The 24,457-nt window shown below is 51.8% G+C and overlaps 2 protein-coding genes across 3 annotated transcripts in view; one reads left to right on the forward strand and one right to left on the reverse strand.

Annotated features, from left to right (window-relative positions):
- The first annotated feature begins 4,946 nt into the window (after positions 1-4,946).
- Smpd3 (sphingomyelin phosphodiesterase 3) lies at positions 4,947-18,195 on the forward strand. The gene is given in 8 exon segments (XM_042700956.1): positions 4,947-6,405; positions 6,407-6,490; positions 13,015-13,090; positions 13,192-13,347; positions 14,766-14,855; positions 15,053-15,116; positions 17,361-17,523; positions 17,756-18,195. Coding segments are annotated over 8 exon segments (1,974 nt in total). The 5' UTR covers positions 4,947-5,166; the 3' UTR covers positions 17,858-18,195.
- Positions 18,196-22,597: 4,402 nt separating this feature from the next.
- The window catches only part of Prmt7 (protein arginine methyltransferase 7), a 36,383-nt gene continuing 34,523 nt past the window's right edge, over positions 22,598-24,457 (reverse strand). For both annotated transcript variants that reach the window (XM_042700899.1, XM_042700900.1), the window contains exons 16-18: positions 23,858-24,018; positions 23,003-23,099; positions 22,598-22,811 (exon numbers count right to left, since the gene is read on the reverse strand). In XM_042700899.1, coding sequence (XP_042556833.1) covers positions 22,641-22,811; positions 23,003-23,099; positions 23,858-24,018 — 429 coding nt within the window. In that variant the 3' untranslated portion in view covers positions 22,598-22,640. The remainder of the gene's footprint in view (positions 22,812-23,002; positions 23,100-23,857; positions 24,019-24,457) is intronic.

A 24,457-nucleotide genomic window follows, 5' to 3' on the forward strand; every position in this document is an offset into this window, starting at 1 on the left:
CCCCCAAAAAGAAAAACAAATCCAGTGCTCAGCTTCACCTTCCTGAGAGGACCATTCCTGGTGAGAATAGGGCAGAGTATCTCAGGTGAGAGACCACGACTCAGCGGAGACCTCTGAGAAGCCACTTCCCCCCCTTTCCCAGGCTGTGGTGCCTGCAGGTCTCAGCAAGTATCTCAGTGGTGACGGGTGAGCTGGTAGAAGCAGCCATACTGGAGTTGGAATTGCTTGCTGTCAATGTCCCTGGATACCTAGAAATGGCGAGTACCTCTGGGGTCCGGCCATGGTCCGCTTTCTCCTCTCCCAAATGGTCTTTCCATTGTCTGGACTTCCAGACATCTCTAGGCATGACCCCTCCTGTCCAGGTCAACTTGTGAACTGTAGGGCCCTCTGCCCCTCTATCTATCCTAGATATATGGCACAGTATAGTTCCTACTGCAGCGGAAAGAGACAAGTTAGCAAAGGCTATGGCTCTGGCCCAAACAGTGTAGGGGCATCTCTGAGGACCATGGAGGCATTCTGAGTCAGAGTCCTAGAATCTTGAGGCTGGGCTCAGATCAGCCTCCAAACAGGGCAGAGAACACAGGCTTGGAAGAGAGGAAAAAGCATATGAGGGTGAACCTGTGGAGAGAGTGGAAGGGTGAAGAGGAGGGAAGGAAGTAGAGCTGGCAAGGTCACCATGGTCCTCTCTAGTCCTCATGAGAAGTGCCAGGATCTCATGCAGTTGAGTGGTTGAGGGCAGAGCCGTAAAGCCCAGGTGAAGGCAAGGCAGGTCTCTGCTTCTAGAACATAAGAGCCTGGCTTCTTGGAGCACTGCCTGGATCACTGTGTAACACCTCTTGGTGTTACATCTTGGACCCAAGGCTCTGGAGTAAACCCCGGGGTATACCAGGATCTCTGAGGATATAAGGGCATCTAGGAATCTAGCCCAGCCCTAGAGACCGTGGTGTTTGGAGGGTGGCTTTGGGTAACCCTGGAAACCACATAACAGGATTTGCAAAGAGGATCAACCCAGGGGTGACTGTTGGTCTTCATTCACATAAGGAACCTTAAAGGACAATCTAGTCTAAGAGGCTGAGCTGCAGAAGCTCAGAACACATAGGTTTGGATGAAGGGAGCTGCTGACTCCATCAGAGGTGCCCTGTGGTGGGCTCTGCTGGGCAAAGCTGCCAGCCCAAGAGCATGGGAGAAAACAGGGCATGGAGGAGAAGGGATTCCTCGCCCAGAGGCAGAGCCTGGGCAGGTCACACCCACAATGTCCAGCCTGCCAAAGCAGCACCAGCAAGATAGAGAGGCCTGGAGCAGCTGAGCCCCGGCCTGTGTCCCGCCAGCCCAGGAAAGCCACATCCTACTGTGGCCATACCTCTGAAGACAAGGGAACTCTCTAGAAGTTGCCAGCCTCTAATGTGTAACTACAGCACTCCTCCTTCATGGGGAAAGTGTAGATCAGACTAATTAATGTGTGTTGTTTGTTTACCCTCCTTTCATTTCCCTGAGACAAAATAATTAACCACAGAGCTTTAGAAACCCATTCATCAGTGGCAGTCCTTCTGTGTTTCCTATGGCTCAGCTTCTATGTGTAGATGCAGGGACCCCGTGTGGGGCAGGGGCAGTGGCAGCACCTGGGACAGCTCCTATCTACAGCACTGCAGGAGGAGAGCCTAGTAAGGGGGGCTTGGAACCAGAGGAGGGCCAGCTATGAAGGGCCTGGCATGGGAGCAGAAAGGGCCAGGAGGCTCAGGGCTCCATTGATTTAGGGGATCAGTGTGGTGGCACTTCTGTCACTTGCTCCTGGCTGCCAGCCACCTCAAATCCTAGCTAAACACTAAATGATAACAAAAACACCTCTGACGGCTCATTGCCACTGCCAGGAGGGGAGTTGCTCAGAAGCATTTCTGGGGTCACAGCTTGAGTGAGGGAGAACAGGCCAGCAGGGTCTCTCTTTCCTTACCCCCCCCAAATCCCTGTCTCAGTTCATAGCAGAGCCCAACATGCCCCAGCTTGGGCCAAGAGCTGGAGACAAGATGCACTGGACAGAAGGTTTTTCATAGAAACACTCCCACACCCTTTTTTTGTTTTTGTTTTGTGCTGGTCCAGGGGCTTGAACTCAGCCTGAATGCTGTCCCTGAGCTTCTTTTGTTCAATGCTAGCACTCTACCACAATGCTACTTCCAGCTTTTTCTGAGTAGTTTATTGGAGATAAAGACTCTCACAGGACTTTTGTGGTCCAGCCGGCTTTGAACTGCAATCCTCAGATCTCAGCCTCCTGAATAGCTGGGATAAGAGGCATGAGCCACCAGCACTAGGCACAGAAACCATTTGATGAGACCACACCCGCCCATAGTCAAAGCACAGGGATTTAGCCGCCTTGTAAAACCAAGCCAACACTACCTTGAGGGCAGCAAGGTCCAAACCCTGCAGAGGAGCCTTGGGAGACCCCATCCCATCCACCATTGTTCTTGCAGAAACTGGCCTCTCTTAGCTCTGGTCATCTGATGAGACAGCCCAGCTTCTGAATTTCCCAAAGACCTGGCATAGAGCCAGCTGTGGTCTGCGGTTTGCGTGGACACACCTGCAGCTCTGAATGGAGACCTTCCTGTGCTCACTTCCAACGGATTGCCCCTGAGGAAAGGAAAACCCTTGTGCACAGTGATGGTCAGAACCAGATACAGCCATCAGCTTCAGGGTCATCTTTAGATGGGGATGGAGGCTACAAGGTGCTTGGGCCACCAACTCGCTGCATAGACAACCCCTTCTACCATGGTACTGAGCTGGGAAAACAGCTGCCTCCTCCACCAGGGGCAGCTCCGATCAACCTCCACTCATTCATCCCAGCTCTGGAGCATCTGTGACTGCCAGCCTGGGGCTCTGTCACTGGGCCACATCTCCACCTCACCCCCATCCCATTTTGTTGAGACAAGTTCTCCCTATGTAGCCCAGCATGGACTCAAATTTATAATCCTTCTGGGATGATATAAACTACCAAGCCCAACTCTAAACTGAGTCTCCAACGAGAGTGAGTGAGGCAGGGAGAGGGGGCTGAGGGCTGGGAGATACCAGTATGAGAACTCTACAGGTCTGTGGAGGTGGAAGCCTCCAGCTACTGTAGAGAGTGGGGGCTGGTGATGGAGCAGCAAAGTGAAACCCTAGGCCCACATTGGGAGGGGGGATTCTTAATGGGCAGAAGGAGCAGATGGGAACATGTGGACTGAGAAAGAGCAGTCCAGACAATACCCAGGCCTCTGGCTTGAGTGACCAAGGATTCAGAAAGGAAGAGAGGGGCCAGGATGAATGATGGCCCCACAGGCCCAGACCCACTCAGTGCCAGTGTAGAGACAGGCTAGGAAAGACTTCCAGCTGATCTGGTCATAAAAATGCCAGGTGAGGGGCTGGGAAGGTGGCTCAGTGGTAGAGCTGCTTGCCTTGCAGTCATGAGGCCTTGGGTTTGGATTCCTCAGCACCAAATAAGCAGAAAAAGCTAGAAGTGGCGCTGTGGCTCAAGTGGCAGAGCGCTAGCCTTGAGCTGAAGAGCTGAGCGACAGCGCCCAGGCCCAGAGTTCAGGCCCCATGACCAACCAAAAAAAAAAAAAAAAAAAAAAGCCAGGTGAGGCCTCCACAAGTTTCACTCTGAAGCAGCACTGGGGGTCCCTGGAGACCAGGTAAACTTGAGCTTCTTGTCTTTATTGGTGACATAGCACAACAAGTGCACCAAGTAGCCTCTGCTGGTTGGGGCCCTGGGAAAGCTCCAAAACTCAGAGCCTCCCAAGAGCCTGGGACAGGAACCCAGAGTGGATGTATTCAGTTGCTGCAGGCCTTGCATGGGTTGCATCTTGTAGGACAGGACAAGCAGAGGTTGAATAAAGTTTGGGTCAGATCCATGCAGGCCCCAGGAGCTTTTCCAACCATCTCAAGGACTGGCAGGGCCTTGCAAGTAGAAGCTGATGATGCCTAGGCCATGCTGGGTCCTCATTGGCTGGGGTTCTGCTGAATGTAGAGCATAGCACCTGACCCAGGCTGTGGGCAGGCATGGTTGCACAGGGGTAGAGCTGCCCTGCCTCAGGCCCCGCCAACCACACTGCCTTCTGCCCCAGGACCTTCTGGCCCCCTTTCGCAGTCCTGATGTAGGCAGCCCTCAGTGACAAGTGACAGTGTTTGCAACTTTTCTGCCTGCCCTAACTCCTAAAAGACTTCTTCCAGTCTCAGCTAATGCATCCTCTGGGGTCCCCTGCATGTCCTCACTGTACCCACAAAGCTGTGCCCCTGGAAGACCTAGGTCATTTTTGTTGTTGTTGGTTATTGGGCTTGAACTCAGGGCCTGGGCACTGTCCCTGAGCTTTTTTGCTCAAGGCTAGTACTCTAGCCCATTGAGCCACACTGCTACTTCTGGTTTACTGGTGGTTGATTGGACATAGAATTTCACGGATTTTCCTGGTCTGGCTTTGAACTACAATCCTTAGATCTCAGTCTCCTGAGTAGCTAGAATTATAGGTGTGAGCCACCAACACCGGGCTTGACCCAGGTCTTTTCTAAGTAATTAGGTTACAAGGTCAAGATGGTCAATCCAGTCATCAAGCCATTTAAGAGAACAAAACATAGATAGGCTGGGCACAGGTAACTCACACCTGTAATCTTAGTACTGAGGAGGCTGAGATCTGAGGATCATGGTTCAAAGCCAGCCTGGGCAGGAAAAGTCTGTGAGATTCTTATCCCTACTAAACCACCAGAAGTGGTGCTATGGCTCAAGTGGTAGAGCACTAGCCTTGAGCTGCAGAGCTCAGGGACAGTGCCTAGGCCTAGAGTTCAAGCCCCATGACCAACAACAACAAAACCCCCAAAACATACAGATAAATGGAATGTACCAGGGCCCTCTCTTGCCCCTAAATGTCCCATATGAGCCTGTAGGCTCTGGCATGCTCCCTGAAAGATCACTAACAGCCCCACTTTCTGTCTCTGCAGGTTCTCAGCAAGCCTTGGTGGCTCAGCATGGCCTACTGAGATGAACCATGACCTACCGACCAACATTCACCACTAACCATCCAGAGCTGAATCTTGACAGGAGGTGATTCATCCTTCAACGGCCCCCCCAACTTGCCCACCCCTGCCAGAAAAGTGCCCTGGCTGCCACGGACACCATGTAGTAGGGCTGGCCGCAGCGCCCAGTGAGCTGCGATGGTTTTGCACACGACCCCCTTTCCTAATAGCTGTCTGTCTGCTCTTCACGCTGTGTCCTGGGCCCTCATCTTCCCATGTTACTGGCTGTTGGACCGACTGTTGGCCTCCTTCATACCCACCACCTATGAGAAGCGCCAGAGGGCTGATGACCCGTGCTGCCTGCAGCTCTTCTGCACTGTCCTCTTCACACCCATCTACCTGGCCTTGCTTGTGGCTGCTCTGCCCTTCGCCTTTCTTGGGTTCCTCTTCTGGTCCCCCCTGCAGTCTGCCCGTAGGCACTACATCTACTCACGGCTGGAGGACAAGGTTGGCGGGGCGGCCCTGCTCAGCGAATGGAAGGGCACAGGGGCTGGCAAAAGCTTCTGTTTTGCCACTGCCAATCTCTGCCTCCTCCCCGACTCACTTGCTAGGCTCAACAACGTTTTCAACACCCAAGCACGGGCCAAAGAGATTGGGCAGAGGATCCGCAATGGGGCTGCCCGGCCCCAGATCAAAATCTACATCGATTCACCCACCAACACTTCCATTAGCGCGGCCAGCTTCAGCAGCCTGGTGTCACCACAGAGCAGTGATAGTGGGGCCAGAGCCATCCCTGGGAGCATTAAAAGGACAGCCTCCGTGGAATACAAGGGTGATGGCGGGCGTCAGCCCAGTGATGAGGCTGCCAATGGCCCAGCCTCTGGGGACCCGTCTGATGGCAGCCTTGAGGATGCCTGCATAGTGCGCATTGGGAGTGAGGAGGGAGGCCGGCCGCCAGAAACCGATGACTCTGCCACTGGGAACCAAGCCAGGAATGGGGCCACTGGAGGCCCGAAGGGTCAGACACCCAACCACAATCAACATGATGGGGATTCGGGGAGCCTGGGCAGCCCCTCCGCCTCCAGGGAGTCCCTGGTGAAGGCACGAGCTGGGCCAGATAGTGGCGGCGGCGGCGGCGGCGGCGGGGATACAGGTGCCAACAGCAAGCTCCTGTACAAGGCCTCCATGGTGAAGAAGGCGGCGCGCAGGAGACGGCATCCCGACGAGGCCTTCGACCATGAGGTCTCAGCCTTCTTCCCTGCCAACCTAGACTTCCTGTGCCTGCAGGAAGTGTTTGACAAGCGGGCAGCGGCTAAGTTGAAAGACCAGCTGCATGGCTACTTCGAGTACATCCTGTATGATGTAGGGGTCTACGCCTGTCATGGCTGCTGCAATTTCAAGTGTCTCAACAGTGGCCTCTTCTTTGCCAGCCGCTACCCCCGTCATGGACGTGGCCTATCACTGTTACCCCAATGGGTGCAGCTTCGATGCCCTGGCCTCTAAGGGAGCTCTGTTTCTCAAGGTAGGAGCCCTTGGCCAAACCTACATCCTAACTGGTACCCAAGCCACGTGTGTATGTGTGTGGGGGGGGCGGTTAAAATGGAAGGCAGAAAAGGGTTTCCATGAAGTTAGACCAGAGGATTCCCCAGCTCAGGAACAAGGGAAACAGTTCCAGACTTAGTGTTCTGAACCCACTCCTCAGACCACCTCAGATCTGAGCTGCCATCTTCCCATCTGTAAAATGGGAGCAAGCAAGGTGGGAGTGAATCAGCACAGCAAAACCCAGAAGGAGGTCCGAGCTTCTGCCCGCATAGTGGGTGTGGTGATGATCGCTGCTAGCCATGATGATGGTGGTGGAGATGGGGGGGGAAGAGGAATTGGGCCCTATCTCCATTCACACAAGGCAACTAGAGTGCAGGCTGGCAGACAGACCTCTCGCCAATGAGCACAACTAGTTCTTCGGGCCACCAGCAGCCCCTCCCCCCTGGCTATCAGCAGCTGCATGCCAGGCTCTCTGCCCACCAGCCCATGGCTTCACTTCCATAGTCACTAATTAAAGTGAGTCATAATTATTTCTGCTAATTTGGCTGCAATTGGAGGAGTTTTTAGACCATGGCAATTTGGTCATTACGCATTATCTTCCATTGAGTTTGAGACACTTGGATGTTAACTTTTTGTTCTCTATCCAAAAGCCATTGCTGGTGCTTCCAGAGTTTTCTGAAGCATTATTTGGCCACCTGATGCGGAGCAAGGCTTTTTGCCTCCTCTGCCTCCCTCCCCCTCCCCTGGCAGTAGCTGATGTGGGGATGGGTTCTGTTATTTTAAGGTGAGAAATAACAAAATGAGTGCTTACTAGGAAAGCTGGGGCTCAGATGCCCAGGGCGGCCTCCCCTGACTCCTCAGTTCCCTGTTTGAAGTCACTGGGCTCAGCCTGTCCAGGAAAATGTTGGTGTGGGAGCCAGGAATAAGTGAAGGTAGACTGTCTCCATAGAGCAAGTTACAGCCAGGGTGGACCTCTGTGGACCTTGGCAAACTCCTCAGGAAGGCTCAATGTGTCTTGTATGGCTCTGACAGGCTAGAATCGGGGTCTCTCTGGCTTTCCATTCACAGCTGAAATTGAACCAACTCTTCCATCAGATAGATCCAGCCTTCCTATTCTGGCATATGGTTCGTTGGTGTTCTGTTCTGTGGGTATATTTTTGTCTCAGCAGTCAGAGTGACTTTCTGCAGAAGAAAGGAATATGTTGTCAGGCTCAAGGTGGGAGGGGTACCCTGTCACCCTTGCCCTATTATGGAAGGCACCAAGACAGGAGACCCCACTACCCATCAATCTTGTGCTATGCAGGCCAATCCCTCCTTTAGCTGGGACCCTGACCACAGCTCCAGGGTCAACAACAGTGTCCTTGGGGACACTGTGGCTCTGTCCTGAATGCTCTGTTACCCTCTTCTACCTTCTGGATCTCAAACTTGTCTGCAAATTTGTTTAATTTGGATCATGCCAAGACTTTTGTTTTTTGGGGGGTGGAGGGGAGAGTAGTAAGGTTAGAGATGTGGTAGAGCACTTACCTAACACGTGTAAGGCTGTAAATTCTACCCGAGACGTTGTAAGGGGAAAAACTAGGTTTTAGAACCTCACACTGTGGCAAGCCTGGCAGCACCAGCCTGCCACACATGCCACCGCTGCTGGAGACTGGGATCCTCACACCAAACCCTGCACCTTGGGAGTGTGACCCAATAGGCTTTACTTCTGCCCTTGTTAATGACCTTTGTTCCAGCCCATATTTCCAGAGCCCTAGCCCTCTATCTGATCATCTCCTGAACACATCCATCTCTTCTCAAACCAAACTCCTTGACTAGCCTCTCCCAGGCTCCACCACCCCCATGCCAGACAGAGCCACGGAGGCTGCTGCTTGTGCCTCCTGTCCGTTCCAGGTTCTTCCGTTCATTTTCCAATGCCCTGGCTCTGCCTTGTCTCCAGCTCTACCACTTTGGCCTAGGCTCCATTCCTCTGTCAGTCCAACGTCTGGTTGCCTGATGCCTTCCAATGGCAACTCTACTCCTTTCCTCCTCCATTGCTTCAGGAGAAGCCCAACTTCCGCCTCAACCCCTCCCCACAACTTATGCTCTGCCCCAGCCATACCACTGTCAAGGGACCACCACACTCTTCTGGTCTTGGTTGTGCAGAGCATAACCCAGTTCTCCCAGCATGGAGGCTTTACTACTCTGCCAGGCTGATTGTCACATCAGACATAGCACTATAAAGCCTGGCCCCGCAGCACCCACAGCACCTCTGTTGGCCCAGAGCATGGCTGTCTTCCTGCTGTGGAGGACTGAAATCAATGCAGCTTCAAAGGGTCTGATCTACCTGGAGAAGAACTGGGGACACAGGAAAGGTCCTATCAAGGTCCTTTCCCCCAACACCTCTGCCATGGGGGCCTTCTTTGCCCTCCTGGTTTACTCCATGATACTATAGATTCTTTGGGGAAATCCAAGTCTCTACAAAGGAAGGGGCAGTAAAACCGAGCTTAATTCCAAGCACCTGTTGTATTGACGGTCAGCCCACCAGGACTAAAAGGCACCACCTCTCAGTGTAATTGTTTGTTTCTGCAAGAGAAACACACAAGACTGTGGCTCCCCACACGAACCAGGGATCAATAAGCCCAGCAAATAATAAAGTGGGTCCTGGCAGGCTCACACACTATTTGAGGGAGAGGCGGGGTGCATGATTACAGCTGTGCTGTGCTGCTGTGATCTGGCTTTCCCAGACCGGCTCTCCTCTGCAGCAGGGATGAGTAGGACAACTTTTTTTTTCCCCCCGTCAGTTGTGGGGTTTGAACTCAGGGCCTGGGCGCTGTCCCTAAGCCTTTTTGTGCTCAAGGTTACCTACCACTCTACCACGTGAGCCACAACTCCACTTGCAGTTTTCTTTCTTTCTTTTCTTCTTTTTTGGGGTCCGCTCGTGGGGCCCGAACTCTGGGCCTGGGCCCTGTCCCCAGCTCTTCAGCTCAAGGCTAGCGTTCTACCACTTGAGCCACAGCGCCACTTCCGGCTTTTTTCCTTTTTTGCTTATGTGGTGCTGAGGAATCGAACCCAGGGCCTCATGCATGCAAGGCAAGGCTCTACCACTGAGCCACCTTCCCAGCCCCCCACTTGCAGTTTTCTGGTGGTTAATTGCAGATAAGAGTCTCACGGGGACTTTCTTCCTGGGCTGGCTTCAAACCACTATCCTCAGATCTTAGCTTCCCTGAGTAGCTAGGACTATACAGGCGTGAGCCACCAGCACCCTGCTGCACAGCTTTTTTTTTTTTTTTGGCCAGTCCTGGGGCTTGAACTCAGGGCCTGGGCACTGTCCCTGAGCTTTTTTTTCTCTCTCTCAAGGCTAGCACTCTACCACTTGAGCCACAGTGCAACTTCCGCCTTTTTTTTTTTCCTGTTTATGTGGTACTGAGAAATTGAACCCAGGGTTTCATGCATGCTAGGTAAGCACTCTACCACTAAGCCACAGTCCCTTGCACTTTTTTTTGTTGTTGTTGTTGGTCGTAGGGCTTGGCACTGTCCTTGAGCTCTTCAGCTCAAGGTGAGTGCTCTACCACTTAAGCCACAGTGCCACTTCCAAGCACATATCTCTTATCCCTGTCTGGGACTCAGTACAGTGCACATAACAAACACTAAGTGTTAAGAGAGGAAAAGGCTGACACATTAAAACCAACAAATGGTGGTCTGTAAGAAAGCTCACCAAAACACTATTGGCTCAGATCTGATCTGCCTTTCCCATCTGAGCCTTGTGGCCAATGACTTAACTTCCCTGAGCATTGATGTTTCCATCTGTTAAAATGGCAGGTTTTTAGTGTCCTTCTTGCCCTCCGTGTGGAGAAGTGCTATGCCGGAGTGCTCACTCGTTGCCTGAGGAATGCAGGGACCACAGTGCCATCGTGTGACCCTTTTGAGCAGTGCTTTTGTTTCTGCAGTGGGATCTGTCAATGGCACCAGGCTGGCAGAGCTACAGGATAGAGGTGCTGTTGGGGGGCAGTTTGGGTCTGGAATATAGGCAGAAAGTAGACAGTCAGCATGTGGGTTTAAAAATAGTCATATAAGCCGAGCCCCAGTGGCTCACTCCTGTACTCCTAGCTACTCAGGAGGCTGAGATCTGAGGATCATGGTTCAAAGGCAGCCTAGCCCAGGCAGGAAAGTCTGTGAGACTTTTTTTTTTTTTGTCAGTCCTGGAGCTTAAACTCTGGGTTTGGGCACTGTCCCTGCACTCTTCAGCTCAAGGCGAGCACTCTACTGCTTGAACCACAGCGCCACTTCGTTTTCTAGTTAATTGGAGATAAGTTTCATGGACTTTCCTTCCCAGGCTGGCTTTGAATCGTGATCCTCAGATCTCAGACTCCTGAGTAGCTAGGATTACAGGCATAAGCCACCAGCACCTGGCTCCCGTGAGACTCTTATCTCCAATAAACCTCTAGAAAACCAGAAGTGGTGCTGTAGCTCAAGTGGTAGAGGGCTCGCCTTGAGCTGAAATGCTGAGGGACAGCGCCCATGCCCAGAGTTCAAGCCCTACAACCAATAACAATAAATAGCCCTACTATGAATACCAGTGACTCAGACCGTAATCTTAGCTACTCAGAAGGCTGAGATCTGGGAGGTCCATGGTTCATAGCAGCCCTGGACAGGCAAACCTGAGATTCTTCATCTTAAATAAACTACTAAAAATAAGCCAGAAGTGGAGCCATGGCTCAAGTGATAGAGCACTCGCCTTGAGCAAAAGCTCAGGTACAGCACCCAGGCCCTGAGTTCCAACCCCAGGAAAACACACACACACACACACACACACATGGCTTGTCCTGCGGACAGGATTTGGCCAGGGAAAACACACACACACACACACACACACACACGGCTTGTCCTGCGGGACCTGGGGACAGGATTTGGCCAGGGAACACACACACACACACACACACACACACACACACACACACACGGCTTGTCCTGCACACACACACACACACGCGCGCGCGCGCGCGCGCGCGGCTTGTCCTGCGGGACCTGGGGACAGGATTTGGCCATCCAGTTGGGGAGAGAGGTGAAGAGCTGTTAAAAGCCAGGAGTTTTTGCTGAGAAAGTCAGATGGGAAAGAAGACCCACCAGACTTTGGCAGCAAGAGGCAAGGTATGCCACTAAGCGAGGCATGGTCACTACACCCTCAGCCAATGGCTGGAGCAGGAAGCTTGTCCTTTCCAATCCACCCTTACCCCACCTCCTCACCTCCAACATCCAGTCTCATCATCCCAGAAAATCCATCTGAATGGAACTGTGCAGTCCAGGGAGGACAGTTCACAAGGGCAGTCTAGGAGCTGAGAAGTATCCCTGGGGACAGGTCCAAAATGATCCCTGAGGGACATGCAGGTAAGGATCATTGTCAAGAGGGCCAGGAGATTCATCAGGTGGGGAAGAAGGACTTCTCACTCTGTGATCATCCTCACTTTCCCACCATGGCACTGACAAGGGCCAACTGTGGCATGGTTACCACATTCAATGGGGCAGCTTGGAGTTGCCTTTCTGAAGTTGAGATGTCCATTTTTATTAAGCCAGCATTGGGACAGCAGTCATCTGCAGAGTGAGTGGGGTAGATAGAACCTGGTGGCTCCATCCTTCATGAAGGAGGTGAGCTATGGAGGTAAGGACAAAGGTCCAGGGAGAGTGGAGCTCTGGAGGAAGGAGGACGGGTCTCAGGATGAGGCCAGGGGATCACAGCTTACAAAATAGATGGAACAACTTACCATGCAGCTAGAAGGAGCAGATAATGGGGACAGCAGGAAGATGATAGGGTCTCAGGCCTCTGACCCCAGGCTCAGGATGGAGGCCTAGGCTTTGAGGCTGGGTCTACATGGTTAGATCCACCCAACCTTGGTTTCAGAGGGAAGGAGCAACAGGGTCAGATCAGACTAGGTTGTAGCTAGGGAAGAAAAGCCACAGGTGAAGAAGTTCCATAGGTAAACACTATAGTTACCAGTAGATGGCAGGAACTAGGGAAAAACTCAACTGTGGTTTCTGTATTTTCCCCTTAAAGCCCTATACTATACCAAAGGCTGATGTTACTTTTTGTTTGTTTTTAATTGGTCTTGGGGCTTGAACTCTGTCCCTCAGCTCTTCAGCTCAAGGCAAGCGCTCTACCAATTGAGCCACATAGCCACTTCGTTTTCTGGTGGTTTATTGGAGATAAATAGTCTCACGGACTTTCCTGCCTGGGCTGGCTTTGAACCATGATCCTCAGATCTCAGCCTCCTGAGTAGGTAGGATTACAGGCATGAGCCACTGGCACGGTGCCTGGCTTGATGTTGCTTCTTTATGTACTGGCCTCCTGAACTGGACTGAAAATTCCCAGAAGCAGGATGTGTCCTGTCCTTACCTAGGTCCTGGAGTCTAGCTAGGCATGTAGCACAGAGCAGCTCTTGTGAAGTTTGGACCCAAAGGGACAGTGGACATCAGCAGGGTCCTTTGGCACTCAGAGCAACGATGACCAACACCTTGTCTCCCTGACCCCAGGTGCAGGTGGGAAGCACACCTCAGGACCAAAGAATTGTCGGCTACATCGCCTGCACACATCTGCATGCCCCGCCAGGTACGTCACCAGCCCACGGTGCTTTGGGAGTGGGATCAGTGTCAGGAACTTGGCCAGGGAACTGGGTGAGCTTCACTGTCCATTTTCCATCCACTCTGCAGAAGACAGTGCCATCCGGTGTGAGCAGCTGGACCTGCTTCAGGACTGGCTGGCTGATTTCCGAAAATCTACCTCCTCGTCCAGCACAGCCAACCCAGAGGAGCTGGTGGCGTTTGATGTCATCTGTGGGGATCTGAACTTCGACAACTGCTCCTCTGGTGAGGCCGTGCTCCTCCCCTTGGGTGTATTGCTCTGGCAGGAAGGAGGGTTCCAGGCACAGTCAGAAAGCCTTCGGTTAGCAACTCACAGAACTTCCTGCTCTTTATGAGAGTGTGGGTGGGAAATTTAGCAAGACTGTGATGTCTCTGCCCCCCAGAAGCCACAGAACAGAAGAGCCCACGCTCTACCTCAAAAGCTCAGCAGCATCTGCTGGAGACAAAGTGATCCCCTAAAACAAACTTGCACCAGGCAGACCTGTGACCTCTGAAACTGAGATGGAGGGACAGTCAGCTAGCAATTCTCATGACGCGTTTATTCAGCCCTTACTTTTACCAGGCATGAGGCCAACTGCTGTTTAAGTCTCCCAACAACCTGAAGAAGTAGGCACTATTTCTCCACACTGTGGAGAGAAGCAGGGACACAGTGAGCCCAAGGTCACACAGCCAGTAAGCAGCTGAACTAGAATTTGAACCCTGCGAATCTGGGAAACCTGCCTAAACCATCAAGCTAAAAGTTAAAGTTCATTCAGTGAGACTGTAAATGATTGGTTTAAGTAACTGATCTTATAAGGTATCTTCTGTTGTTTTGGTGGTTCTGAATATTCCTTGGCCTTGAAGCTTTATTGATTCCAGCTATAGTTCCCAAAGGAGGCTGAGGATGGGGTGGGATGTGGGTCTGTCTCAGCAAGGTGCTCTCAAGTAGTAGCATCCAGTGACAGCTATTTTAACCTGTTCTTTGTCAGAGAAGTACATCCTGATAACAGGGTAAGCAAGGAAAACAGTCAACAAAAGTCCTGCAATATAGGAAATTACCTTCCACTGAAGCCATGTGGAACGTGAGGCTGTCACCTTAATACACCAGCTTCTGCCTCAGCCAGGACCCTAAGATCCCATCATAGTCACACTCCTGATGCTGACGCCTCACGATGGGAACTCCTGGGGTCCTAAGTCAGCATACACAAGAAGAAGCTGTTGGGAGGAGGATCCACCAGACAGGCCAAGCTCAGTGCCCTTCCCTCCCAGGACTCAGAGAAATGCTTTCTGGCTCAGTGTTGACAAGACAAACAAGAACCTGTGCAGGTCTCCCACCTTGCTGAGCCTTGTGGGGTCCACTCTTCCCTCAAGGCAAGGCACCCAAATCTATGAAGAGGACAGAAGTCTGGCCCACGAAGTATCAGCCAGTCTTCCACAATTGACCTGGAAGGTCTTGAGGTGGCTGTCCCTGACGCCCAAGAGGGATAGGGACCACTGTCCTTGGATTGTTATGTTGGGAGACATAAAGTGATGCGTGAGGCCTCTGAGAGGTGGCTACCTATGAGACAGGGACCCGGTGCCATCTCCTAGGAGTAGCTGCTAGGAAGCAGGCCTCTGGGAATGAAGATATCCAGAAGCATTTCCTTCCTCTTCCTCCTGTACAGATGATAAGCTGGAGCAGCAGCATTCCCTGTTTACACGCTACAAGGACCCCTGCCGCCTGGGGCCCGGGGAGGAGAAGCCATGGGCCATTGGTGAGCAGGGATGGGAGGAGTTGGGTGCTCCTCATGCTTCTGAAGTTACAGATTACCAGGACTGGGGCCCAAGGCCCTACTATCAAGGGTGGGCTCTAGTCAGTTTCCTGGGGCTCCTGGCATGCCTCACCCAAGAAAGGCTACCTTCTCAAGGCTGGCTGGCCCCTGCCTGTGCTCATCTCTCTCCCTTGCCCCAGGTACCCTGCTGGACACAAATGGCCTGTATGATGAGGATGTGTGCACCCCCGACAATCTGCAAAAGTGAGTGCTGATGTTCTCGGGTCTAGAGGAGACACCAAAGACTCTGGTGGCGAGGGATGGGGGCTGGGCAGAACTAGCTCATTCATGCTAGTAAGGGCTTCTGTTTGGTGGGAACCTGCCTCTCATCTGCCTTTGACAACTCTGTGGTCTCCAGCAGGAAGCCTAGTGGCAGATGGATGGAGGCTGTTCTGGCCTTTACACATTAGAGCTGGTCTTGCTGAAAAATCTCAGAGCCTTATGGGGTCTGGAAGAGCCATTTCCTAAACCAGCAGCCAGTCAGGACTATGTTCAAAGGCTCTCCCTACTCCAGTTGTGGCCTAACTTGCAGGTTCTGAAAAAGGAACCCTATCCTCTTAGGGCCAACAAAGGCCACACTCTATAGCAGAGTCACTGGGTAAGATGTCTGCCCTAGCCAAATTTCATTCTTTTTTTTGTCGGTCGTGGGGCCTGAACTCTGGGCCTGGGCGCTGTCCCTGCGCTCTTCAGCTCAAGGCGAGCGCTCTACTGCTTGAGCCACAGTGCCACTTCCGGTTTTCTGGTGGTTTATTGGTGGTTTCACAGACTTTCTTGCCCATGCTGGCTTTGAACCACGATCCTCAGATCTCAGCCTCCTGAGTAGCTAGGATTAAAGGCGTGAGCTCCAAACTTCATTCTTGATCCAATGAGGCTCAAGGGGACACAATGGAGGCTGTGGACACAATGAGGCTCAAGGACACAGTTGAGGCCCGCAGCAGACTTGATATATAACCCACAGCCTGAGACTGCACAGACCCATGACTATGGATCCTTGCAGCTAATTTAAGCCAATTAATTAGACTACAGAATAAATGTGAAACATCATTCCGTGCTGAGAAAATTATCTTTTCATGAGATGATTAAAAATGACTCTCAGTAATTCAGATCATTGATGCTAGAATTATCAAAGGCAAAAGACAGTAATGGATTATATCTCTCAGCCATAACAATGCTCTGAATGCCGTTAATATATTTACCTTAAGACTGATTTAAAAACAAAAAAACCAACGACTTGTAGGAACTCATGTTTACCAGCTTGGTCTTTCCAGTCTTGAGAATTTTGTTCAGGCATCTGGAGGCCTGAGCAGTGCCTCCCAACACCACCAGCCCATCACCTAAGCTTGGCCTCACAATGCAGGGGAAGAGAGAAATCCTAAATCACCTTCCTGGGGTGCTTGGGTTTCAGGGGAAAGGCAGGCAGAATGGAGACAGGCACTCTGCTGTCTCAGGGCAGTCATACCAGAAAGGAAAACAGAACCAAAATGAAGAGGCTAACAGGCCCTGCCTGAGTCTGCCTTCCCTATCCACCAAGAAGGGCATTTAAGCACCCAGGTTTCATCTAAGAACTGGAGTAACTGTCAATTCCCTGAAGCATCTTGGTGCTCACAGTAACCACATTTTTTGTGTATATGTGCTGGTTCTGTGGCTTGAACTCAGGACCTAGGTGTTCCCTTAGATTTTTTACTGGTACTCTTACCACCTGAGCCACAAGCTCCACTTCTGATTTATTTCTTTTGTGATTAATTGGGGGTTAGAATCCTCTGGGCTTTCCTGTCTGGGCTGGCTTCAAACTTTGATCCTCAGATCTCAGCCTCCTCAGTAGCTAGGTTACAGGGATGAGCCACTGGCACCCATCCACAGCAACTACCCATTTCAGAGGAGGAAGTAGAGACTTAAAGCTTTGGTACATGCTGGGTCATACTATTGCTTAGAGACAGACCCACAGAAGTTCTGCTCTCCTATGGGGCCTGGGTATTCTCCTGGCTCCTTCAGCCCCTTGCCAAGCTTCACAATTATGAGGCAGGGTATAGGGAGTAAGAGGAGATTTCAGGAGCGACTGGTCCCTTAAGCTCATGACAAAGACCAAATTCTCCCAAACATGCCTCTACTGGCTCAAAAGCCCCTTTGGGAAAAAGGGTACAGTGGCATCCTGAACCCAGCCACAGCCAGCATTGTTCCATGACCAGTGTCCAAATTCTGAGAGGAAAAGCGAGGGCTGACCGCCTGAGGCAGACACAAGAACCCAAACAGACCTTAGAGGATCCCTTGCTCAGCCAGGCACTGGAAGACTTAGCTTCCCTTCAGCCCAGGCCCTTTGTGGAGTAAGGGGGAAGAGAGATGGTCAGATCTGCTCCCCTCTCACTGTGTGAAAAGACCATGGCTCCTCGTTGAGGACTGTTGGGCCCAGGGTTGGCATGAGGCTCACTTTGGTTCATGCCCAAATGACAGGGTCCTGGAGAGCGAAGAAGGCCGCAGGGAATACCTGGCCTTCCCCACCAGCAAGAGCCCAGGGGCTGGACAGAAAGGGAGGAAGGACCTGCTGAAGGGCAATGGCCGGCGAATTGACTACATGCTGCATGCTGAGGAAGGCCTGTGCCCGGATTGGAAAGCTGTGAGTCTGGGGATGGGCCCTGAGACCCTCAACAGCACTGAGGTTCTCTTTGGACCCTAACCTCCTTTAAGATGAAAGCTATTATTCTCCAGAACTGAGACTCTCTGGGTCCTCTGTATCTGAAACCCTCATATTGCATTGCCATCTCCTACTCCCCAAACCCTCCTTTGGGAGAACACTTTAGGTCTAACCAGAACCCTCTCTTCCCCCCCCCCCCCCCCCCCCACAACAGGAGGTGGAAGAATTCAGTTTTATCACCCAGCTCTCTGGCCTGACGGACCATCTCCCAGTGGCTATGCGGCTGATGGTGTCTGCAGGAGAGGAAGAGGTGTAAATCAGCCAAGCCACCGGCATCCGGAGCAGGGGGACCTCTGCCAACCTTCAAAGTACAGCCCATCCCTGGGCTGCATACCCTCTACCCAGCAGCAGTGCTGGAAGGAGGAGGGGAAGGGGCAGGGAGGGAGCCTCAGTCAATCCCCAGGGAGCTCAGCGCCTCTGGGCCCTCTCTGAGGGCCATCTCCCGGGACTCAGGCTGGCCTGGGAGCCCCTGGCTGCCTAACCAGTGCCATTCTTTCCAAACACAATTTTCTACAGATCTACACAGCACAACCTAGTTTGTAACCCGAGCGTTAGTTATGAGGACCGGGTTTATGTACTCTTTGTATTTCTTCTCAAGCTTCGTCCAGGGTTCATTACTTTTGTCTGCTGCCAATGTTGTCTCGCATGCCTGCACCCTCGCATGCACGCTGCCCGCATGCCACGTGCCACACTGTAGCCACCCAGACCCCTTGCTCGGGCCTCACCCAAGGCCAAACTCCAAACACAATCAGAACCAGCCAAAGAAGCACTTCCTGGGCACGGCTACCAGCTCTCCACCTCCAGCCAGGACTGCACACTGGGGATGTGAGGGCTGCCATTACCAGCCAGCCCAGGGCTCTTCCCAGGGTCTTGCATTCAAGGGCGATTACATTTTAAAAAGAAAACAGAAAAAGGTTTAAAAAAAAAAAATTACCCTTCACTTTAAAGGGTCTGCAAGTTATTAGGTAGAACTTTGCTTTTTCCAAGTCAGGATCCCTTCCCCGGCCCCCACACCAGGGTCTGGCTGGCTCCACCTGCCCCAGCAGCAATTTGGGAGACTGACCCCTGCTGTGGAGTCATAATGGGAAGCCCTAGAGCATGATTTTTCTATAGAAAACTCACAGCATAAAGGGGAAGGGCATCCTTACTTTGAAAATGACAGATTTGTAGCTTCTTATATCCAAGCCAACATGTCCTGTCTTTCTACCAAGCCCCTTATTCCCCTACGGACACCTCTGGTTCAGGACCAATCTTTTCCTAGAGACTTTCCCCATCCAAGTGTTGGCTGAGCTCAGGATCTGCCTGTCTATCCCCAGGTAGGGCTGCAGTTCTAGCCTTAAGGGCCTTCCCTCCTCAACAGCTACCCCAGCCAATGCCATGTTCTAGGAGGTGACTTTGGAGGAAGGAACAGAAAGCCAAGGGGTGAATACTGAACTGTCCCTCACCAACGTGCAGGCTGGGGATTTCCTAGCTGATAGCTACTGCTTGTCCACAGCAAGGGGCGGTACTATGTGGCATCCAGGCCTATAGAAGCCACTCTGCTACTGTGGCCAGGGTCAGCCCTAGGCTCAACATGGCAGACTGGCCAGCAGCCCAAGGTCCTCCATCTGCCCCAAGCCTGGGGCAAAGGCACCAGGCAGCACTGCCTCTGCCCACCTGCCTTCTGAGGTGAGCATGCTCCCCAGCCACAAGGGGAAGGTCTGTTTCAAGGTGCCAGGCTCCAACTTGAAAGACTGTTTTTGACAACCCTACTGGTCTCAAAGTGACCTGCCCTTGCATCCACCATGCCTGTCAATGCTGGAAGGAGCACCAGGACGCTGCTGTCCAGACCTTTTGGTGCTGGTGCACTGAAGCTGTGCCTTGTCACCCACTTAGCAGAAAGAGGGATTAAGAGAGGGTCTGCAACCAACCAGCTGCAAGGCCCTCTGCTGGGGTAAAAACCCTGCAGAGCCTGCAGCTTGGCACTAGGATGTACATCCCTAGTCTGGATGTCTGAAACCTGCTCATGCCAGTGTCCAGAGCCAAGAAGGGACTGCTCACAGCAAAGGCAGCCCTGCTGGGCTCTTTCTTGTTCTCCTCTTCCACAAGGGCCTGGCCTTCCAGGGTCCTGACAATGCTTCATGGGGTAGAAGGTCCTCCACTTGTGAAAACAGCCAGGGTTCTGTTCATACCTAGGGTTCAAGTGGGCAGGCCCAACCCCTAGACCTATGCTGCTGTACACACAGGGAGAGTAGCCAAGGCCAAGGCCAGGGGCCCTGCAGGGAAGAGCTCCATGTAGAGTCAAGGCAATATGATCCTTTCCCTCCAAGCTCCCAAGGCAGCCTTAGACAAGTCATACTGCCCTGTGCCTCAGTCATTTCCTGTCATCACAAGGTGGCCTCTGCCAGTCAGGTCCTGGAATAGAGGAGGGATGTCCTGCCTCCCAGCGCCCCCACCTCCTTCAGCCCACCACATATTTTACCATGGTTTGCCTGTGAATTCCCAGGGCATATAGCCAGGCTTTTCAATTTTTTAAGGAAGAGGAGGGAAAAAAAAGACATTGCCAGGATCTCAGATTCTATGGCATCTAAACCTGGGAGGGGACAGTTACAGGGGCCACCCAGATCCCAAACCCAGGCTTTGGCCTGCCCTAGGCCCACAAGGGAAGCCTCAGGCAGGTGGGGTCAGCTTAGGAAGGAATTGTTCATTTGTCCAAAGCCACCTTGAGTTTTAAGTATGGATATTAATCTTGAGGCTTTTTAATATTGTATTAACTTGCTGAGATTTAGAAATACTGTTTTAAAAAAAAAAGAAAAAAAAACACTTTTTTAATTTCTGTATTTTCTTCTGTATTGTATCTTCATGGGACATTAGGGGTTTTATATGGTAAGACACCTAAGGTTTTGGTAAAAAACCATCAAATATATATCCAGACGACTCATCCCACCTGAAAATAATCTTCATACCTGATAAAAAAATTTTGAAGAGAGGTGGATTTTTCCTTTATGGTGCTGAAAGGAAGGATGGAGAATGAGGAGAAAATAAAACTGTGAGGCTCAAGGCTGACATTCTCTACTTATTTGAGCGACAAGCTGGGGAGGGCCCTGCTGAATCTAGACCCAGAGGCTGGACAGCTTCAAGAGGTAGTACGTGACTGTAGGGGCAAATAACAAAGGCTGCCCCAAAATACAAAACCACAGGCCATCTAGCCCCTCCTCCAGTGGCTTAACCTCGGGGCCTCACACTTACTAGGAAAGTTTCTTACTGTTCCAGCCCTTGTTTGTGCTGCTTATTTCTGAGATAAGGCCTAATTTCCTGCCCAGGCACATGGATGGACTTCAATCCTATTTTTTTCTAATGCTGCTGATGGGATGATAGATGTGTCACGATGTCCAGCTTCTTCTACCTCATAAACTTTTCTGACTTGGCTGGACTGGAACTGTAAGCATCCCAAATGCAGCCTCCCTCATAGCTAGAGTGACGGTGTACAACACTATGCTCAGCTATTGGTTGAGAAGGAGTCTCATAAACTTTATGCCTTAAGTGGGCCTCCAACTTCAAGCCTTCCAATCTCAGCTTCCCAAGTGGCTAGGATTACAGAATTAAGCCACTTGTGCCCATTTCCATCTGGGTGTTTACTGGGTATCTCCCCTATCTTGAGACCTGGAAGGTCAGTAGTAAAAGCACATCTGAGTACGTGGGAGAAATAAGGCTGTGGCCAAATCACCAATTTCAAGCTGTCCTTGCTAAAGCAAGGCCAGCACATTGGAAGTGGCGCTGTAGCTCAAGTGGTAGAGCGCTCTCCTTGAGCTGAAGAGCTGAGGGACAGCACTCAGGCCTGGAGTTCAAGCCCCACGACCACAAAAAAAAAAAAAAAAAAGCAAGGCCAGCACTATATTGGCAAGACTTCTGAGGGGGCACACAGGAAAGGGCTATGCCCTCTGGATCCCTTCCTAATGGCTGGTTTCCCAGGGCTCTACCCCAAGAACTGCTCTGGGATGCAGGGCACCAGTGGTTCATGCCTGTAATCCTAGGTCCTTAGATGGCTGAGATCTGAATGTTGTGGTTTAAAGCCAGCCCAGGCAGGAAAATCTGTGAGACTCTTATCTCCAATTAATGACCGGAAAACTAGAAGTGGTGTTGTGGTTCAAGTGGTACAGTCCTAGCCTTGAGCAAATAAAGCTCAAGGATAGCACCCAGGCCCTAAGTTCAAGCCCCAGGACCAGCACACACACAAAAAATTGCTTTCGGATGACCTCTAACCTGGCCTGTGCACAGCTCTTGGAGCATGGCAGGCCACCTAATGATGTGCATTAAGACCAGATGTTCAGGTGCGATGAATGGCGTAGTGAAGGTACTAGCAGAGGAAGGGCCAAAACCTAGTCCTTTCAGCCCTTGTGTCACTAGGATTTTCAAATGCCAGATTTCTAGAATTTCCTAGAAAGTAGACAGGCCACCCATAATCCTAGCTACTCAGGAGGCTGAGATCTGAGGATCACAGTTCAAAGCCAGCCAAGGCAACAAAATCCAAGAGACTCTTATCTTCAATTAACCACCAAAAAGCCAGAAGTGGAGCCATGGCTCAAATGGTAGAGACGAGCCTTGAACATAAAAGCTCAGAGACAGTCCCAGGCCCCTGAGTTCAAGCCCCAGGACAGGTACCAAAAAAAAAAAAAAAAAGAGAGAGCCATGCCAGGCATAGGTGCAATGATAGCTGCACTGCCCAGCTAAGCAAGCAGCCCATCCCCACCCCAGCTGGGACTATGCCTCTGTTCCCTTAATGGTACAGTAGTGGGTATCACTGCCTAGAGTCTTCCAAACCCTCAGAACCACAAGCACAGGGGTCACCCTGGTCCCTCCAGAGCTCCAAATCAGTCACACTGTCTGTCACACCTAGAAGTAGAAGCCAGCAGTGCAAAAACGCAAAGACAGAAGAGGATTCTTCTGTGCAGAGGCCAAGCAGGTCCCTGGAAGGAGAAAACTGCCTTGGCTTGTCTCCCTAGTTAGCCACAACCCATTCAGAGCCCATAGCCTTTATTTCTCAACGAGGATTGGGGGTGTCAGACCAGAGTGTGAGTGAGCCTGAACTCCATGGTGACATCTCCAGTGTGAGGGTGAAACTCCACTGCATAGCTGACTGTCTGAGGGCCATCCAGCGGCACTCTAGGATCCAGGGTGGTGCTAAGGAAGTACACGGCCTGCTTGCAATGGGGGTTCCAGCAACAGTCCCCCTGTAGGACAAGCATCAAGAAGACTGGTAAGAGTTCCTGGCATCTGTGTCACTTCCTGTCCAGTGTTGGGCCAAGTGACCCTAGGTCACAAAAGTCAACTTGTGGCCTGAAGGACACAGGACAGGAATACACAGAGCACAGGCAGGCTGTACCTGCTTTGGAATCAGCACAAAATAGTCCCAGTGTACTACCTTGTCTTCCACAGGCTCCAGGAGGCCAGTGCTGACTGTGCTGTCCGGTGTCAGGTGGTATTCCATCCACAGAACGGCCCCATGGCTCTTCCCAGGCCTGGGAGGAAGAGTTGGATCAAAGACAGGCACATAGAGATGGGCAGTCCCAGTTGGCCTTCCCTCTGCTTTCCTAAAACTTTCTGGTCTTCATTACTGCCCTCCTCCAGTTGAACACTCCTAACACTCTACATCCCAGCTAACCAAGTCCACATAGATAAGACTGAGGAAGAGCAGCCACAGCTCATCAGAAGTGCAGTCATTCCTTGCAGCCTGGCTAGGCCCTCGGAGTAAACCCTGGGGCAGACCTGTGAAAATGCAGGGTCAGTTCCCACAGGCTGAGGTCCAGGAGGGCAGAATAGAGCCCTGGCACTGAAGAGATGCTAGAAAACAGCCCAGGCGGCAGTAACATCTGCTCCCAATCCAGAGCCCGAGGCTCATGGTCTCCACTAGGATAGGAGGAGCCCATGCTCCTCTGTAAAGAGAACTAGCATTGGGAGAGTGTCTCCCATGCCTTGAGGCAAACAGCCTTCACCAATCCTAACCTACTTTAATCCCAAGAGATGAGGGAAAAAATGGGCCAATGGGTAAATAACTGAGCTCACATTTCTCTGCAGTGATAATCCAGTAAAGAGGTCTCAGATGGGGGGGCCCTTTCCTTACACATGCCCTGAAGCTGTGGGATATGCCACAAAGCAAGGATAGAAAAGATGTGGACATGAGGTCACCGAGCGGAGCAGAGGAAGTGTCCTGCATGGCTGGTACCTCCTCCCAGTTCTTCACCCCAGCCCCCCACCTCCAGAGCGTCCATTCACTCACTTCCTCAGCTCCAAGCAGCCCTCAGCACGCACAGACTGCTGGGGGACAGGCTGCTGAAAATTGAAGGTCAGGATCCGCTCGGGCACAGAGAGGCTGCGACAGGGGTACTCCCACAGTGGGTGGGGTTCCGCTTCCTTGCTCTCCCGGAAATCCAGGGCCCGCTGAGAAGAGAAGGGGATTTGAAAGTCTGTAAAGATGCACTGGAGCCAGCCAGGGGAAATTCACCCTGTGGCCCAAGTCACCCAGGGAAGGGAAGGTCATGTGATCATTCTGTGAAACAGCTTCTCCTTCTACCACTCCTCCTCAGTGGCCTAAGCCTTGCTTTTTAAATGGGGGAGATAATGGTTCTGAGGACCAGACATCTATGTAGGTGAAATCATGCAGGAACTGGACACACACCCCCACCTGCTGATACTGACATTACAGTCATACATCCCTTCTTAAAGGCTAGGGAAAGACAGCCATGTAAATAAGCAAAGCTCAGCGTGGGGAAGAACAGAGACACATTAGTTGAAAGTGGGGCTGTGGTAGGCAGAAGCAGGATAGAGAAGCTACCTGGAGGAAGTGACTGTAGGCAGGGTCTTATAGGTCCTAAGGTCA

This window comes from Dipodomys spectabilis, unplaced genomic scaffold (genome assembly GCF_019054845.1).
Source record: "Dipodomys spectabilis isolate Male_0828 unplaced genomic scaffold, ASM1905484v1 ptg000273l, whole genome shotgun sequence".
NCBI classification, from domain to species: domain Eukaryota; kingdom Metazoa; phylum Chordata; class Mammalia; order Rodentia; family Heteromyidae; genus Dipodomys; species Dipodomys spectabilis.